Raw genomic sequence first — 18,169 nt, 5'->3', positions numbered from 1 at the left:
TCACCAACCAGCTGCAGTGAGTTCCTTGCTCCATTCACTGCAGTTTCGCTCAGTGTACAGGGGCGTGGCAGAGGGACAGGGGGCAGGGGGTGGGGGGCGGGGGGCGGGGGGCAGGTGCAGGTGGCCGGCCCGGTGTGTGCAGCCTCGGGCTCTGGTCATCTTGACACACCGTGTTCAGAGGAAATGGGAAAACAGGAAGTCCGTAAAAGCTGACGCTGTTAAGAAACTGTCTTAATTCTTGTCTATTTGTTATTTTTTACAGTTTGTTTATCTATTTTGAGAGAGAGATTGAGAGAGAGAGCATGTGTGCATGAGTGGGGGAACGGCAGAGAGAGAGGGAGAGAGAATCCCAAGGAGGTTCCATGTTGTCAGCAGAGAACCTGATGTGGGGCTCCATCCCAGGAACCGTGAGATCATGACCAGAACCAAAGTCAAGAGTCCAATGCTGAACCGACCGAGCCCCCCAGAGGCCCCCCGGGTCCATTTAAAGAAAATTAGGAAACAAAATGCTTCGAGAGGCCCCTGCTGCCCAGGGCCCAAGGCCCTTCTCTTTCGCCCTGGAGAGAAGACTCACTGTTCTGAGGGGACGTCAGTGGAAACCTGACCGCCCCGTGCGTGTGCTTCGCGGGGATTCGAGCAAGGCTGTTAACCAACTCACTGATCGCACCGTGCAAGAACGAAGTCTCCTTTCCAAGCTTCTGGGTGTTAAACAAAAACTTGAAAGGACTAATGAGGGTGCACCCCCCCCCCCAAACTGGCATGCGGAACGTTACAGAGATGAGCTCAGCTGAGGCCACAGTTCCACATCCACGGAAAGTCAGCTACTGAGAAAACTCACGGTAAGCAGAGGCTGAAGTGGGCGTCAACCCGGATTTTATGGGAAAACAGGCCTCGTCGTTTCGTTGTATTCAGCACTAACTGAGCATGGCCCCTGTGTTTCCGGGTCAGTGCTGTGGTGTCCACGTCGCCCTTCTGGTCCCCCAAAGCTGCCATCGCTGACTCTGTTTATAGAGGAGGAAACTGAGGGTCAAGGGGGTTACATCCGAGTACTGAGTAGCAAAAATAAGCAGCAGGGTTGGAGCCAGGTCTGTGTTTGGGTTAGACGGCGTTTCTCATTAAGGGGGTATATTTGTGTAAGATACGCATGTGTATGTGATCACCCTACTTATGGTAACACAAGATTTGTTACTCTTTGTTCATAATGTGTTGTACACGCCAAGTGTATACGTTTATACAATGCATGCAAGTACTTAATTGAAAGGCTGAGCTGAGCCAGAGAGCAGAACTGGTGGCCGGACGAGCCCAGGATGGCGTAAGGCAGCCAGCGTCGGGTGCCCGGCTGAGAGGGGACGGTGACGTTCAGAAGCATAGGTGCTGGAGATGCGGGCCTCCCGGTTCTGCATTAAAGCATCGTTCTGGTCTGGATTTGTCCGTCGCCACGTTCTGGCTTTGCAGGCAGTTGTGTTCAGACACAGGACCCAAGACCGTGGACGGACATAAGAACATGCAGCGTTATGCCACATGGATCTCTTCCAAACTTTCATTGAGTGTGTAAATATGACAGATGTGTTGGCAAATTTACTGACTTAAATTCAGACACTGAAAGCATCTACTAGGAAATTCTAACTGACGAGTTCTTCCTCCCAAGCTGGGACTTGGGCGTGTGTGGTGATTGGTGCCAGGGTGGGTCTGAGCTTGGGTTCGGGAAATGGTGCGACCTGACCGCCAGAAACCTGGCTTTGCCTGCAGCACACCGTCTCTGAGCCCCCGGCCTGGTGACATCTCACGGGCTGGCCCTGGGGTGGCTGTATGCAAAACAGCCACGGCTGTGGTCTGCATCCCCCCATTCTTTGGTGCCCAGGGACCTAGAGAGGAGAGTAAGAGACCAGAGAGGTCACGGGTGGTCATGGGAGGAGTGGGCACCTGTCACGGGGAAGCTGGAGCCCGTGTCCCCTCCACCCTGTGACACACCTGCTGCACATCTTGCAGATGTCTGGGACCCTCTGGTGTCACTGGAGTGAGGACGTGAGGGGTCTGCTGAGGGGGCAAGGTGGCCGTCAGGTCGAGGGCGCCAGCGGCTGCTCCCTGGTGAAGGTGGCAGAGGGTCCAGGCCTCCGTGGGTGGCCCTTGTGGCCTCTGGGAAGGCACGAGAGACCCACAGACCGGGCGTGGACATATCTCACCCTAACCCTGCGGCCAGTGCTTCCTGGGGCCCTCCCGCACCTGATGTTTCTGTGAAATCTTGTGTCTGGATAGATTTCTACTAAAAGTACATTTAATAATGTTAGGCTATTTTAATTTTATAGTTTTGTATAAGCAATAGCTGAAAACTATTCTTCTGTAGTGAAATGTGGAATGGTGAATTACCGCTCTTACGTGAACTGATTTATGTTCAGTATTTCTGCTTTGCAATCTCACGCATTGCATTTGCTCTAACGTCAAAAGCGCAAAATGGCTCAGCAAGGTGTGTCTTGTGTAGAAAAGGCAGGATCCACAGTTTCTAGTAAAATGTGGGTGTGGGGGACGAGTAAACAACAGAGGCCATCGGGCCTCTAACAGGTGCGTTTCCTCCTCACCACGGGCACCTCGGCGACAGCTTCTCTGGCCGTGGCAACCGTGTCCACGCCATCCTGGCCGCAGTTCTGGACTAGCTCAGGGCAAACCGCAGGACAGAGGACCCCAAAGGAAGAATATCCTGCACAAAACACATTCCCTTCGCTCCACAGACGTTCACAGTCTGTGCCATTCCGAGGACATTCAATGACGTGCAGATGAAAAATTAGGAAATAGTTGATTTTTAGAGATGGATGTGGCCATAAACGCCCGTAGGAACGCTGACTCGACGGATGTGATCCTAAACGCCCATAGAGGCGCTGACCTGGCCCATAGAGTGTCCATTAACGCCCGCACGGGCTCTGACCCGACGGATGTGGCCGTAAACACATGTAGGGGCACTGACCCGACAGGTATGCCCGTAAATGCCCGCAGGGGCGCTGACCCATAATTTCTGTAACGTAGTAAATGGGTGGTTCTGGATGGAGTGGACCTTGCATGGGCCCAGGTCCCTTCCCACAGCCTGCTTCAGCTCTGGATTCTTCTGTGTGAAAAGAGCAAAAGATACTTTTCCTGCTGTTTTAAAATGTGTTACAGTAAATACGTGTTCATCTTGTTCGTTTTGTGATTCAGAGGGCGAGGCCACACTTGGTGCCCAAAGGCAGGCGCCAGGTGGACCTGCTCCGGCCCCGGGGAGGCGAGGCGGCTGGTCGGGGGGTGTCTCCTGCAGGGGCAGCTGGGTGCTGGGTGGTCAGGGCCCGGAGCCCTCAGGTCAGTGCTGGGACGTGCCCTCCCCAGGAGCCATGCCACCCCCCCACCGGCTGCCCACGGGGATGTGGAGGGGTCCATCCTGGCCCGGCGGCCATCCTGGTGTTGCTTCTCGGGCCACCCCGCCCCCACCCCATGCTGAGCCGCTGCCCGGCCGTGTGCCCTGGGGTGGTGCTGACGGTGTCACTGCGCCCCGAACCAACCCCCAAGCCCGTGTGCGGTGTGCACGGGTGGGTGTGGGTGTGTGCGGACGTGCATGTGAGGGTGTGCGGGTGCGTGCACGTGGGTGTACGTGGATGCATGTGTGCATGCGTGTGGGCGTGTACAGGCAGGCGTGCAAGCGTGGGTGTGCATGCCGGGGTGCATGTGTGGGGAGGCGTGTGCGTGGGTGTGGGTGTATGTGGGTGCGCGTGTGCATGCGAGTGCACGCGGGTGGCCTGGGAGGTAGCACACTACGGAGGCCAGCCCGCAAAGAGAAGAGTTCTGGAAGCAAAGTCACCACCCGAAAGCTGAAGGAAACATGACGCTAGAGACAGAGCAGAGTCACCAAGCCTGTCCCTGAGATGAGTGTCAAGCCCGCCCTGTGCCAACGTGATTACGGGTTTTTAAAGTAAGAAAGACGAGAGCATCGGGCGTGAACAGTGTTGAGAAGGGCCCGTGACGCTGCAGTCAAAATAGTTCGTCATCAGACACGTCGCGTACTCACCTTAAATTACATGCTGACAGCAGAGTTAATTACGCGATTATGGAAACATTCTTTCCTTTAAGAACCTCCCTCAGAGCCCTGCCGGGAACTCAGAGGTGACAGTTCAGTCTGGCTTTTCCGCCGCTCGGCTCGCCTCCCCTCGCTGAATCTCTGATGCTGAGAAAGTAGTGTCTCAAGGTTCTTAACTGTTAAGAGTTCGGATTTAAAATTCCGCGCTGGTATCCGGGCTTCGTACCCACCGTGGGGTCTTCCTCGTAGGGAAAACACAGTGTGTTCGGAGGATGTGAGGCTTCTGGGTTTTTTTTTTTTTTTTCATTATTTAGGGGTATATAGGTGACATGTGTCTTGCTTTCTGCAAGAAAAGAAGTGTTTGTAAAAGTCTTACGTACATTTTGTTCTAATCAATTTCACTTCTAAAAGCACTAATTTTATGACACAAGGTCATAGTATTTAACTAAGGCAAGGAGTATTTTCAAAGTCTGTCTCTTCAGGGAGGTACGGGGAGGGCAGGAGGCCGAGGGAGGGGACTGTCCCCTCCAGGTGCACCCCACCTGCCCTTGGCTTTCCGGATGTGGCTCAGATACCCTTGGCAACCCCTAGGGGTTTCACCCAGTGACCACATGAGGCTGTGAATGTCATGTCCATTTCACAGATTTTAAGTGTAGGGGTAATTGGGACTTCTCGCAGAAACCCATCTTCTTAAATTGCCTCTAGGTTGTGAAGGTCCCGCAGGGTTCCCAGACCAAGTCATGGCGACGGGGCGTCCAGCTTCGGCCACCTCTCCCCCAAGGCACCACACGGCGCTTCCTGTTGCTGTGTGCAATACCAAAGTACGGTTGTGTTGTGTCGCAGTCTGAAATTAGATTTAAAAACGGGCCCGTACCTCCAGCAGGATGTCTCAAGGTCGAAATTATGAACTTGTGACCCACAGGCATTTTTGTCTGCTGTGCAGCGCACTTGCCATTAATTGAACACTAAGTGGTGAGTATTCAGCTGCTTGCTAGCATTTGAGTCTTTCCTAGGTTTAAAAATTACCTTTACTTTATTCATCAAAACTAGAAAGAAATCCAAGTCCCATCTTGGAGCTTCTCTAAGGATAACACCGAGGCATTGCAGTCTGCCACGTAGAAGCATATTCTAAAGAGCCACGTAAAATAAAGGTTTGGATTTGGAGTCTTTGGTCTGTGGTCTGCATAACAAATTTAGTATACCGCCTTCTCAGGAACCTCCAGTGAACAGCTGCCTCATAGTCATCGGCTCAATGTTAGGTCAGAATATCCAAAATCCAGAACTTCAATAAAGCCACCAAACACTTGCCGTCCATTCTAGTGACTTATTAGTTAATTTCATGGAAATAAACATGGAAAGAAGCCGGTTGCTATGGACTCTAACCTGTGAGCCCCCGGTGGGGGCCCCGAGCTGCATCAGATAGCCCATGAGCAGGCATGAATTATACAGCACTCTGCTCTGGTACGAAAATATCAACAATCATTTTAATTATTTAATTGAAATCATTTTATTTATTTATTTTTTTAAAATGTTTATTTTTGAGGGAGGGAGAGAGAGTGACAGAATGTGAGCAGGGGAGGGGCAGAGAGAGAGGGACACAGAATCTGAAGCAGGCTCCAGGCTCTGAGCTGTCAGCACAGAGCCCGACGTGGGACTCGAACACATGAGCTGTGAGATCATGACCTGAGCCAAAGTCAGACGCTCATCTGACTGAGCCACCCAGGCGCCCCAGATTGTAATCATTTTAAAATTACAGTTAATATTTCTGTTTTAAAAATTACATTTAGGTTATGCACTGAATGATGCTTAATCAGCCTACAAACATAGACGTTTTTAAACACACTTCTCCCTAGAAACAGACACAGTGCTTGGGTACTACAACATCTTGCGTGGCCTGGTCCTGATACACGCGAGTGGTGTTTCGTGACACGTGTCAAAGCGCGTGCAGTGTCAAAGTAACGGAGATTCCAAAGCCATATCTAAGCACCTGTACAACACGAATCTCAAAGAAGGAGGCCTGAGAATTTATCTCTTACAAACTCCCTTTATGATTTGTATGCACAGTGACATTTTCAAGTCCTTGCACGAGACATCGGATGTGTGAAACAAGACGAAGCGGCTGTTGGCACAGACCTCCCGTCCAGCACGGGCTCTGAGAAGATCCGTGAGCACAGGAAGAACCAAGTGCACTTGAAGAAGCCCGCACAGCACATCTCCCGCAGTGCTAACCTCTGCCCTAAATAGTAGAAGCAAGGTGCTTGTTTTCAGGTGCTGGGCAGCCGGCCATATAAGACCGCGAGCCGTGACGGAGGGGACACCACAAGGTGACAGTGCAACTCACACACAGCATGTGGTCCTGGCGCACCGAGGAGACAAGGACAAGGACGCAGGGCTTCTGGATCAGCTAGAAGCCGTGGGGCGGGGCAGCAGGGTCCCCGGAAGGAGGTGGCGTTGGGAGCTGGAAGCGTGTCTGCGTAGGTTTTGCGCAAGTCCTCGGCCGAATGCCAGGATACCAGTGCGCAGGGAAAGACCACCCCGTGCCCCCCAGTCAAGGCGCTGAGGGCACAACAAGCAAAGATGCCAGAGGTCTAGCCGTGCTGGTAACACCGCGGCTCCATCCCGGCCGAACCGGAGAGACTGAACTAGATGTGCAAATTCGGAAGGGCTGCGCCTCGGGCACAGAGGCAACCATAAAGCTGCCATAACAGAGTCTCTAAAACCAGCCCTTGGCAACAAGTGTGAACGGGACAGCACTGGAGGCTGAATCCCTTCAAGTTACAGGGGTTTAGTAAACACTTTGGTTTCTGCAAACCCACCCCAACATAGTTTAAAACTCCCTACGTTTAAGGTGATTACGGTAAGTGATCTACCTGCTGAACAGAAATGCCCTGGAAGAAAACATAGTCCATAGTCACTACCTTGGGTTGTTGATAACGTCTGGTCTGCAGCCAGAAACTACTAGTGACGCAAACAAGAACGAGTGACATGAAGCTAAGAAAACACGCAAGCAGTAGAAATAGACCCCATGTGAAAATACGGAATTTAGCAGACAAAGATCTTAAATTTTTTTTTAACGTTTTTATTTATTTTTGAGACAGAGACAGAGCATGAACGGGGGAGGGGCAGAAAGAGAGGGAGACACAGAATCAGAAGCAGGCTCCAGGCTCTGAGCCATCAGCCCAGAGCCCGACCCAGGGCTCAAACTCACGGACCGCGAGATCGTGACCTGAGCCGAAGTCGGACGCTTAACCGACTGAGCCACCCAGGCGCCCCTAGACAAAGATCTTAACGCAGCACTTTCAAATATGTTTAAGGCCTTAGAGGAAAATACGGTCGTAATGACTGAACAGATGGGGACTCCCAGTGAAGAATCTGAAACTTCAGAAAATGAACGAATGGTAACCATAGAACTGGAAGCATAATAATTAGAATCCAATGCCTACTAGTTCGTCTTCCCATGGAGAGAAGATGGCAGTAGGACTGCTCGAGAGACCAGGAGACAAATGGAAAATTGCCCATCTCAAGAACAGAGACAGAGAGACTGACAAATGAGCCCCAGTGATGTGTGGGACACATCAGGTGGACGAGTCCCAGAATGAGGATGGGGATGGTCATAAGCCCGACGCATACAAAGAAAACTATTCCAATCAAACTGTCGAAAACCGAAAGAGGAAATTCAGGCAGCAGCCAGATTTTAAAAAGATGTTACTTACCCGGGTACAATGATGTAAATGAGTGTTTATTAAGAATTTTACATGCATGGGATAATAAATATTCTTTAAAAATGAAGGGATACAGACTTTAAAAAATTTTTTTATTTTTTATTTTTTTTAAATATGAAATTTATTGTCAAACTGGTTTCCATACAACACCCAGTGCTCATCCCATCAGATGCCCTCCTCAATGCCCCTCACCCACCCTCCCTTCCCTCTCACCCCCCACCAACCCTCAGTTTGTTCTCAGTTTTTAATAAGAGTCTCTTATGTTTTGGCTCCCTCCCTCTCTAATGCCTTTTTTTTTCCTTCCCCTCCCCCATGGTCTTCTGTTAAGTTTCTCAGGATCCACATAGGAGTGAAAACATATGGAGTCTGTCCTTCTCTGTATGACTTATTTCACTTAGCATAACACTCTCCAGTTCCATCCACGTTGCTACAAAAGGCCATATTTCATTCTTTCTCATTGCCATGTAGTATTCCATCGTGTATATAAACCACAGTTTCTTTATCCGTTCATCAGCTGATGGACATTTAGGTGCTTTCCATAATTTGGCTATTGTTGAAAGTGCTGCTATAAACATTGGGATACAAGTGCCCCTACACATCAGCACTTACAGACTTTTTAAAGTAAATCTAAGCTAAGAAAATGCCACCAGGGGGGCTGCACTACAGGAAATCCTAAGAGGTGGTCTTCCAGATGAAAGGACAGGATGCCAGGGGGAGACGTGCATATACAGGGAGTGAGGAGCACCACAGGAGGAGCGTGCGTGTGTAAGACGTCTGTGCTTCCTTCTCTGAAGTTCCTTTGAAGTTAGATAGTTCAGAGGACAGAATGATAGCACAGTAAGGCGGAGGTGGTGATGTATGTGGACGTAAGAGACAGCAAAAATAGCACCAAGGGTGGGGGCCAAGCACATTGAGATGCTCTGCTGTGAGATCCTGGCACTGGTGAAGGGAGGCATGGGAAGGAGGATGTATCAGATACAAGGTTTGAAGTGATGCGGTACTGACTCAGAGTAAACACTGATAAATTAAGAGTGTGTATTATGATCCCTATAGCCAATGAGGAGATAAAAAAGAATAATGAAAGAAATTAACCCCTAAAAGAGTATGTTCAATGAACTGGGAGAAAACCCAAGAGGAACAAATAACAAATTAGCAATGTATAACTAAACCCCGTGACACGAGAATTATATTAAATGTAAACGAACTAAACGTTCCATTTGAAACAGAAATTATCAGACTGAATTAGACCCAAGTCTGCTTACCACGGGAAGTATTGTTTAAATGTAAAGATGCAGATGGGTAGAGATTAAAAGAGTAGAGAATATGTATCTTATAAACAGTAACCAAAAAAGGTGGCTTTGTTAACGTCTAACAAAGTAGTCTTCAAGATAAGCAGTGTCCAAAAAACAAAGAGAAGTGTTTCGTTACGATTAAAGAATCAATTCATCAGGAAGACGTTCTAGTCTTAAGTATGGCACACACCCAGTAATAGAGCTTCCAAATACATATACCAAAACCTGGCAGAAATGAGAATTAGACAAGCCTCTCATCATCTATGGAGATTTTAATACTCTTTATGCAGAAGTTGATATGACGTGTAGACAGAACATCAGTAAGGACATAAAGGACATAATCAACCTTATGAACCAACTGGAACCTAACTGCCTTTTACAGGGAACCACACCCCAAGCCTACAGGGTGAATATGGAATGTTCACCAAGATCACATGCAGGACTGTGATAGGCTATTTAGGACTGTAAACTCAACTATTCTGTAATTGGTGAATTCTGTCAAAGAAATAACATGTGACCTCCACAGTTTTTCGGGAAATAGAGGAAGATGGAATGTATCCCACTAATTGTGTGAGGCCAGGATAATACGGGTACCGGAACCTTTCGATGGCATTATAAGTAACGAACGTTACAGACAACAACCCTCACGAACGCTGGTGCACAAACGGTCAACAACCTGTGAAAAAACCCAAAGGGTTCCACATCACGAGCAAGTGATGGTTGCCCCAGCAGCGCAAGCGGGCACAACATCCAAAGTGCAGACTTAACTGATAACACAGCAAATGTGTTGATAATACCCTCCAACGGGAAGGAGCCCAGATCTCCTTTAGCAGGTGAGTGGATGAGAAATGCAGGTGTACGCGAACAGTAGAATACTACCCACTGATGAAAACGAATCCTCTGCCGATACAGCTCAGACTTCCTGCTGAGTGGAGCCTTGTGCATATACTTCCTGTGTGGTCCTATTTGTAGAAGTTCTAAGAGTCAAAACTAATCTAGCTGACCTGACTTCTGTCAGACTGACGTGGCTGGAGGGCAGGAATTGCCTACAAACTGCCACAGGGAACTTTGTGGGGACAAGGTTTGTGTGGGTGTGGATGGGGCAGAATTAGCCTGTGTCGTGATTCAGGTTCTGGCATGCGGTGTATCTGTTTGTCAAAGCTCATCAAACTGTGCTCCTACATGAGTACATGTTGTGGGTGGTTCATGCCTCAAGATTGCTCAGTAAAAATAAAAGGAGTTGCAAAGCCCACAATTATCCAAAGCAGGAAGAAGACAGCAATACCTGAAAAGTTGCTTTCAAATCTCTTATTCAAAGTTTTACGATGACTAATATTTTTTTTTTCTTTTAAAAAAATGACTTAGGGGCACCTGGGTGGCTCAGTCGGTTAAGTGTTGGACTCGTGATTTCGGCCCAGGTCGTGATCTCCTGGTTCATGAGTTCGAGCCCCGCATCGAGCTCTGCCCTGACAGCACAGAGCCTGCTCGGGATTCTCTCCCCCCCCCCCCGCCCCTCAAAATAAATTAATAAAGTTAAAAAAATGCCTTAAAGACGTATTTCGGCATACGGCAGAGATGGAGACCCCCATTAGTGGGGTCGGCGCAGCAGAGAACGGGGGTCCGCTCCCCCTCGCTCTCGGCTCCTGCTCACGTGCTCGGTGAACTAGGGTCGCCGCTCAGGGCCGCCCCTGCTGACACTCGTTCCTGCAGAATCGTCCTTACCCCTCACGGCCGTCGCCTGTTCCCGCTAGGCCATCAGGGTCTCGGGCCAGCCTGTAGGCCGCTCTTCAGACAACACCTCAGGCATCTTAGGTAATCCTGTAAAACGTGCGAACGCCGTGTTCTCCTCGAGCAAGTGCTGATAACTGCTAAATTATATTTAGATACAGACTTCATTCCAACGGAGTTAGAGCAAGACAAGCTCTCCCTACACAAGGGATAAATAGAACAGAGCATAATCACCCTCAAGGACCCGGGTTCCTATTAACCAGAAGGTGCTCTGCCTCCGAGCGTGAGGTCTGTGGGTGAGTCCCGCTTTGTGTCAACTGTGACCCATAAACGTTCTTCTCTTCCGTGCCCTCGATCGCGATTATTGGCAGTATGGCTCTAAGTTTCAGAAAGAGAATAGGAAGAAGGTCCTCGGGAAATGTACCAAGTGTGTGATGAGGTTTGGACCGAATTTTTTCCCTCTTTACAGTTTTGAGTTTCCCAGTTGTGTAGGGTGTGGACACGTGTGCGTGCACGCCTGAGGAGAGCCGGCACGCTGGCATGCCGTGTGCCACGCGTGGCTCTCCGTGCCCGTGCGTGGCAAGACGCCGGGACGCGTGTTACTTCATCTCCCCTCTCTCATTTCCAAACGGTTTCCGTGTCTTGTATCACAAGTACTTGGTTTTCCTGGCGTTTCTGAGATGTCTCCATCGTGTGGCACGTCGGGGAACCAGAGGGAAGGGATTGCCCTGGGGAGGGTCTGTGAGGGCCTCCCCACGGGGCCCCCCACAGAGGGGCCGCCCGCCCCTGACGCACCTGCCCCGACGCTGCGCCTCCAGCCGCCCCCAGCAGCTCCCGAGGTTCCCACCCGTTCAGAATCCGTCTCGTGGTCACTGCGGCAGTGAACAGGAGAGGTCCCGGGACTCGGTTAGTTGCACATCGGTGTTTCACGACGGCCTTTTCCACTTTAGCTCTTCGGCACCTTTGGGCCGCGTCACAGAGCAAGCGGGGGAGGGCGTGTTTTGTGTCGCCTGCAGTGGGCGCGTGACTCCTGCCTTACCTGTGCGGGTTGTGAGGCGCTGACTGGCGCAGCCCGCGGCGTCTCGGGTCCGCTGTGGGAACGCGGCCCCTTGCTCCTGCAAGCTAGAAGGATTGAGCAGCTCTGCTTGCTTTCTTTCTCTTTTTTCTTTTTAACGATTACTCGGTTTTGAGAGAGAGAGACAGAGAGAGAGAGAGAGACAGAGAGTGGGCGGGGGAGGGGCAGAGAGAGAGGGAGACACAGAATCTGAAGCAGGCTCCAGGCTCCAAGCCGTCAGCACAGAGCCCGACGTGGGGCTCAGACCCACAGACCACGAGATCGTGACCTGAGCCGAAGTTGGACGTTCCACCGACTGAGCCCCCCAGGTACCCCCACGCAGCCGTCATTTCTTACAGGAACATGGACAGCAGGGAACTCGGGGAATTGGCCCTTTGCCCTTGGAGCCGGTGGTGCTGAGTCGGGGGCTGCTGTGCGCTCGGGAGCCTGCGTGCTGGCCGGATGCCCTCACCCCTGCCCGGGGCTGCCGTCTCCATGCTGGGCCGCGGGCTCCACGGGAGGATGGGTCAGGCTGCTACCGGCCCCTCCCTCAGAACCCAGACGGGAACTTGGGGGTCCTCTTGCCTGGAGCCCACTTCCGATCCTGCCGCCTGCGGACCCGGCAGCGCGGGGTCGGGTCTCGAGCCCGTTTGCGTGGGTTCCGCGTTTCCCACGCACCTGCCTGTGGTCTGCAGGTTCCATGGAGGAGGGACTGTGCTCGCACCCACCGGGCAGTCAGCGTGGCCCCTGACCCGGCCTCTGTGCGTGTGATCGGCACTAGCACATTCTGTCTCCGGACCCGGAGGCGCCCCACTGCAACGTTTGACGTGGCCGTGGCCGCAGCCCCTCGGCCTCCTGGACTCGCCCCTTCCCACGTCAGGCTCTCTCCCCGAAGCTTCCCCTTTGACCTTTCTCTTCTGTGCAGTGTTTTGTTGACAAAAGAGAGAATTAGTTTAAATTCGCATGGGAGGGCACTTACTTCTTTCCAGATCTTCCAGAAAATTGTCACATGCTTTTTAAACAGTTGAAGTGTATTTCCTTTGAATTTTAGGCAACGGGATGCTAGTGGCTGTCCCTGCATTCGGTGCTGACTGACTCTGTGACTGTTGCTTCTTGCTTACCGTGCACAGGATTCGCCGTCGCCTTCCTCGCCCGCAGCTGACGCGCCACAGTATGAGAAGCTCTGGCTGGACACGCTGTCCGTTCCTCTGTCTATGGCCCGAATCTCCAGGTGCAAGGCTGGAACAGGAAAATGCAGGTGTGTGACCGCCGTCGGAAAGCGGGACGCTGGCACACCCCCCAGCTGCCGCCTGCCCCAGAGCATCTGTGTCGTGAGGCAAGCGTGTGTGACGTGTTCTGGTAGAGCGAGCATTTGCGAAATAAATAAGTAACGAGTCAGAGGAAAGGTAGGCACTGAAAGGAAACCGTAATCAGAGCAGTAGTGGATCTATTGTCGGCAACAGGCCTCCCGTGGTGAGGTGATTCATGTTAGTTCTTCTGAATCGCCGATCACTGGAAAGACCGTACGTTCGTGTGTAAGTGTCGGTAGAATTAGGAAGTAAGAGTGCATTCGTGTCCAAGTTGCAGACGGTTCCAGAGAAGTCACTTACAGTCCGTGGCCTCGTTGTCGCTGTTCATAAAATGAGGGGTTACACCTGCATCTGTGTCCAGTAAGGCTGCTTGTCTCCGAGCTCGGTTAATTAATCCATTTCAAAGATTTATGTGCGAAGGTTGTGTTTCCATAACTGTTTCTGCGGACTCAGCGTTTTGCTCTCTTCCCAGGCATAGCGTGTCCTCTGTGGCTAACCACCGTGGCAGGGATGGCACGGTGCTGGTGAATTGCCTCTCAGTTGTACGACGGGTGTGCAGACACCTGTGTGAGCCGTGGCCTGTCAGCCAGGGAGGAGTTTGCTGTTTGCAAACTGAGCACTATCTGACAAAACGTGCGGGCCCGCACCTGCCTGTGAGTGTGTGCCCTCGTGCGTGCTCATGTGTGGGTGGGGGAGAGCGGAGTCCAAGGTTCTCTTCTCTGGTCCCTCGGTGAAGGAGGGAGTCTGTCTGATGACGCTTTTGACGAACGGCTACCATTTCATTTTCGGTATCAAGTGACATCACTTGCGTAGCCTCTCACAGTCAATGTGCACGTCCGTGAGAGGGCACTTTTGACACCACCGCGTGCACGCCAGCTCTGAGTCTAAGTTTTGCATGTGTGGCCGTTTGGAGAAGGTCAGTAGACCTGAGAAGTTAGGGAGGTGGGAAGACATGGATGGGCATGTGGGTAGGTAGGTAGGTAGGTGGACAGTAAGGTGGGAAGGTAGGTAGGTAGAGGGAGAGAGAGAGAGTAGGCAGGCAGGCAGGCAGGCCGAGGTAGGCCCGTCGGTAAACAGCCATGTGTAGGCCTAACAGCAGTCGTGGCCACAGATCCCTCTTAAAGTGTGTGTGTGTGTGTGTGTGTGTGTGTGTGTGTGTGTGTGTCTCTGCCCATCCCCCTGTTTGAATAAGAGGCTCTGGGAAAACCAGGGCCACCGGACGTCTTCAGGCACCTGCTGTCTCGCGGGACGAAGGGGCGGCCCGGACCAGCCTCTGGTTGGAAGGCCAGCACTCTCGTTTCCCACAGCCCGCGGCTGTGCCCTGTGTCGTCCGCGGGGTGCGTGACAGAACGCTACCGCCTGACTGGGTTCTGCCAGCCGCTCCGCTGCCTGGGGTGTTCAAGCGGGTGCTCCTGGCGACGGGAGAGCCGAACCCATCGGGCCTCCAGCAGGCGCCCCCTGGGATGAGCACGTTGTGCCTGTGGACAACACGCGGTTCGGGAGGGCTCCTGCTGCCGCCTCGGTGCCGCCCCGTCTCCTGTCCCGGGGGAAAGGCCGCAGAGCCGCCAGCCCACGGACAGCCCTCAACTCTTCCGGAGACAAAATCGTGTCGGTTGAAGGCCCCATGTCACCCGGGCAGCACGTGCGGGTCCAGAGACGTCTCAGGGGCGCGTGCTCTAAACACACGATTGGCTCAGTCCATGCTTGGTTGTGCTTCACCTGGTCCCTTCGAAAGGACGCCGGTTTGGGATTCCAGGACCCGGGTTTGAGTCGAGGTGCGTGTGCCGGGGTTTGGAAGTAAAGGCAGAGAGGACGCCTTTAGGACCAAGGGAACTGTGCATGCAGAGTGTCCAGGGTCATCCCAGGAGGCTTCCGGAGATGGCCTGGATACGCCTCGGAAAGCCTTGCTGTCCTTGGACAAGCCGCCAGACCGCTGGGGAGGTGCACGGCGCATAGGGAAGAGTCCTGGGTGGGGAAGGGTCCTGGAATCGACATATTGCCGGTTTCCCTTTGCCTTTCCAGGGCCCCATGGCTTCACCCAGCGAGGCATGTGTTTAAACAAGTAGGTGGGGAAAGATGTTAATACCTCACTGCCTCCTAAGGTCTCGCGCAGGTAACGTAAACTAACGCTGTAGGTTTAAAGGAACTCTCAAGTATCCTGAAGGCTTGTGAGATTACAGAATTCCTAAGTTCTGCAGAAGAGGAATGCCTGACCTGAAAGAAGAAAATCACGCTTTGAGAGATGTCACCAAGAGCGTCAGGCAGTCTGAGTCTGTCCTGCAGGCACTGGGCACAGCTGGACTCGGTTGCAGGGCACAGACCTCCATGGTCCTGCTCAGACTAGCCTCTGCATGCCTCTGGTTTAATGCTGGCCTCGAAGACAGTATGGACGGGGCACCTGGGTGGCTCAGTCGGTTGAGCATCCGACTTCGGCTCAGGTCACGATCTTGTGGTTCGTGGGTTCGAGCCCCACGTCGGGCTCTGTGCTGATAAGTTTGGAGCCTGGAGCTGCTTTGGAGTCTGTGTCTCCCTCTCTCTCTGCCTCTCCCATGTTCACACTCTATCTCTCTCTGTCTCTCAAAAATGAATAAATGTAGGGGCACCTGGGTGGCTCAGTCGGTTAAGTGGCCAACTTCGGTTCAGGTCAGGATCTCGCGGTTTGTGAGTTCGAGCCCCGCGTCAGGCGCTGTGCTGACAGCTCGGAGCCTGGAGCCTGCTTCGGATTCTGTGTCTGCCTCTCTCTCTGCCCCTTCCCTGATTGTGCTGTGCCTCTCTCTCAAAGATAAATTAACATTAAAAGACGACCAAGTAAAAGATAGTACAGAGTTGTTTCTGAAACTTGGAAGCGAGGAAGGAGGGGTGGGGAGGGAGGAGGAGGAAGGAGCAAAACTGAAACTTTGGCCCCTTTTGCCTCACTTGTGTTGAGTCTCTGAAAGTAAGAGTGAAATTGTGTCTTATCACTGCAGAGATTCCATTTTTCTTCTGGGAGACGACCTTACGTTAGAAGACGGAGCACAGAGTGTGTGTTCTTTCGTCGAGAGCAGGGCACCCGGGGGGTCAGTCGGTTAAGCGTCCGACTCTTGAGTCAGGTCATGATCTCAGAGTTTGTGGGCTCAAGGTCCAGGTCGGGCTCTGTGCTGGCAGTGTGGAGCCTGCTAGGGACTCTCTCCCTCTCTCTGCCCTTCCCTCCCCCCGGAAAATAAGTGAATAAACCTTTAAAAAAGAAGAAGAAAGCACGTCGGGAGCCAGATGGTTTGCAGACGGGAACATTTTGAGAAGCGACAGGGGCTGTCAGGATTATCCCGCTAAATACTGTGATTTCTATCGCAAGGTTGGTTTCGTGCCAGGAATGGACTCCTCTGTAGCAGATTTTCTGTGGTTGGGAATTGTGCGGGTGCAGCCTCGTGGTGCCTGTGGGCCTGGTGTGGCCGAGCAGAGCTGGGAGACCACGTCCCGCGTCCTGGGAGCCGTGGCGTCTCAGTGAGGGGAGCGGCTTGTAAAGGATGTGGACGGAGTCGGCGCTCAGCAGGACGGTCGGGAACTGAGGGTCTGATCTGCATCGGGCTCCTGTGCTCATCACTTGGCTTAATTTTTATCTAGGAAGATGGCAGGGGACAGTGGGAAGGAGCGGGCCAGACGTGTCCTGGGAGAGGCATCGTCACGGTCAGTTCGTCATTGGACGGCGTCCGTGTCTCTGCTCAGGGGGGATCGTGAAGAACCCTTGTGCTGACTTCCTCCGTGGGGCCCACAGGGAGCCTGGTGCCCCGCAGGCTGGCTGGCAGTGCTCACAGCCAGGGCTCTGGTCTCCATCCCAGCACTCTGGCCGTAAGGGTTCTGGAAGTTTCATTTTAGGCGTAGAAAGTTAGGGTGCTCATATTTGTTGAAAGAGAACGATGCCATTCTGGAAGCGTCCCTACAGACTTGGAGTTCGTCCCTTATGCGGAGGTCTGGGAGCCGGTGCCCGCAAACCGTGTTTCTGAGCCTCAGACCTGCTGGGATGGCCGGGCAAGCCCGGCCGCCGGAGAGCGGGGGTCCTGATGCGGTGCCGGCCCAGGCTTCCGCCCGATGATTCCATATGTCACTGGCCCGGCCTGGGTGACGAGCCTGCCTCAGAGCCGACGCCTACCCAAGAGGGAAGTGAGGTCCCTGCACGAGCGGCGAATTCTGTGCCCCTTCATCCTGTGTTCCTGGTCCATGATTACCGGCTTTAACGCCCACACAAGCCTGCCATGCTTTCTCTGTGCGCTTTTCCAAAGCACAGACCGCGGCCTCACCATGCGTGGACGTGCTGCCCCCTCCACGCTGGCCCTGGGACGAGCTTTGCGTCATGGCTGGAAGGCGGGGTCTCGGCCGTCCCTCGGGGAGCAGGGACCCCTGCGTCAGTGGTCAGCTCTGGTCAGGTCTCCGTGGCCTGCACAAGCCTGTGGAAACCACGGAGAGTCGCCCCCACCTCGTGGCCCCCCCCGCTAACCTGACCAGTGGCCGTTCCTGGCGTGGGCTGGGGTTGACGTAGAGCAGACACTGCCCGTTGATCAAACGTGTAGCGCGAAGCTGGACAGCCTCCCCGGCCAGGGACGGCGGGCCGTGCCCTCCTGGAGATTCGAACCCTGAGCTGTACCCAATGTAAACAGAGCCAGTGGCCGGGACTTGCTCCGTGGCTGTGATCCTGGGGGGCCGCTCCCCTGCGGTATGTGCCGACGTGGAAGTGCTCCGTGTCTGTCTTTGCCGATCCAGTGGTGGTTTCCCCAAGTGGCACCTCCCGGCACTCTGAGGGTCACGAGCACCCCGCCTGCGGGTCCCCACATGCACGTCGTCGTCCTTCCAAGCAGGATGCACCCGAGTGGGGGGGGGGGGCGGGGTGAACAGGCACCCAGAGCTGGACATGAAAACAATCAGGAGGGGTCTTAAAGTGGCTGGAGACACACGTGCCTGCTTCCCGCCCACTGCACGGGTCCCTCAGCCAGAACAGAACCCCCCCTGCCCCCGCCGCCCCAGTGCTGCACGCAGAGCAGGGGTGTTTAGTCCCG

The 18,169-nt window shown here is 53.1% G+C and overlaps 1 protein-coding gene across 1 annotated transcript in view; it reads left to right on the top strand.

Annotated features, from left to right (window-relative positions):
* Nucleotides 1-18,169, top strand: part of SNTG2 (syntrophin gamma 2) — a 138,313-nt gene that overhangs the window by 57,427 nt on the left and 62,717 nt on the right. Inside the window, exon 8 of the mRNA XM_043604659.1 lies at nt 12,963-13,090. Coding sequence (XP_043460594.1) covers nt 12,963-13,090 — 128 coding nt within the window. The remainder of the gene's footprint in view (nt 1-12,962; nt 13,091-18,169) is intronic.

This window comes from Prionailurus bengalensis, chromosome A3, assembly GCF_016509475.1.
Source record: "Prionailurus bengalensis isolate Pbe53 chromosome A3, Fcat_Pben_1.1_paternal_pri, whole genome shotgun sequence".
In the NCBI taxonomy this organism is placed as follows: Eukaryota; Metazoa; Chordata; class Mammalia; order Carnivora; family Felidae; genus Prionailurus; species Prionailurus bengalensis.
Note: the sequence above shows the minus strand (reverse complement) of the source record. Positions and strands in the feature narration are given on the sequence as shown.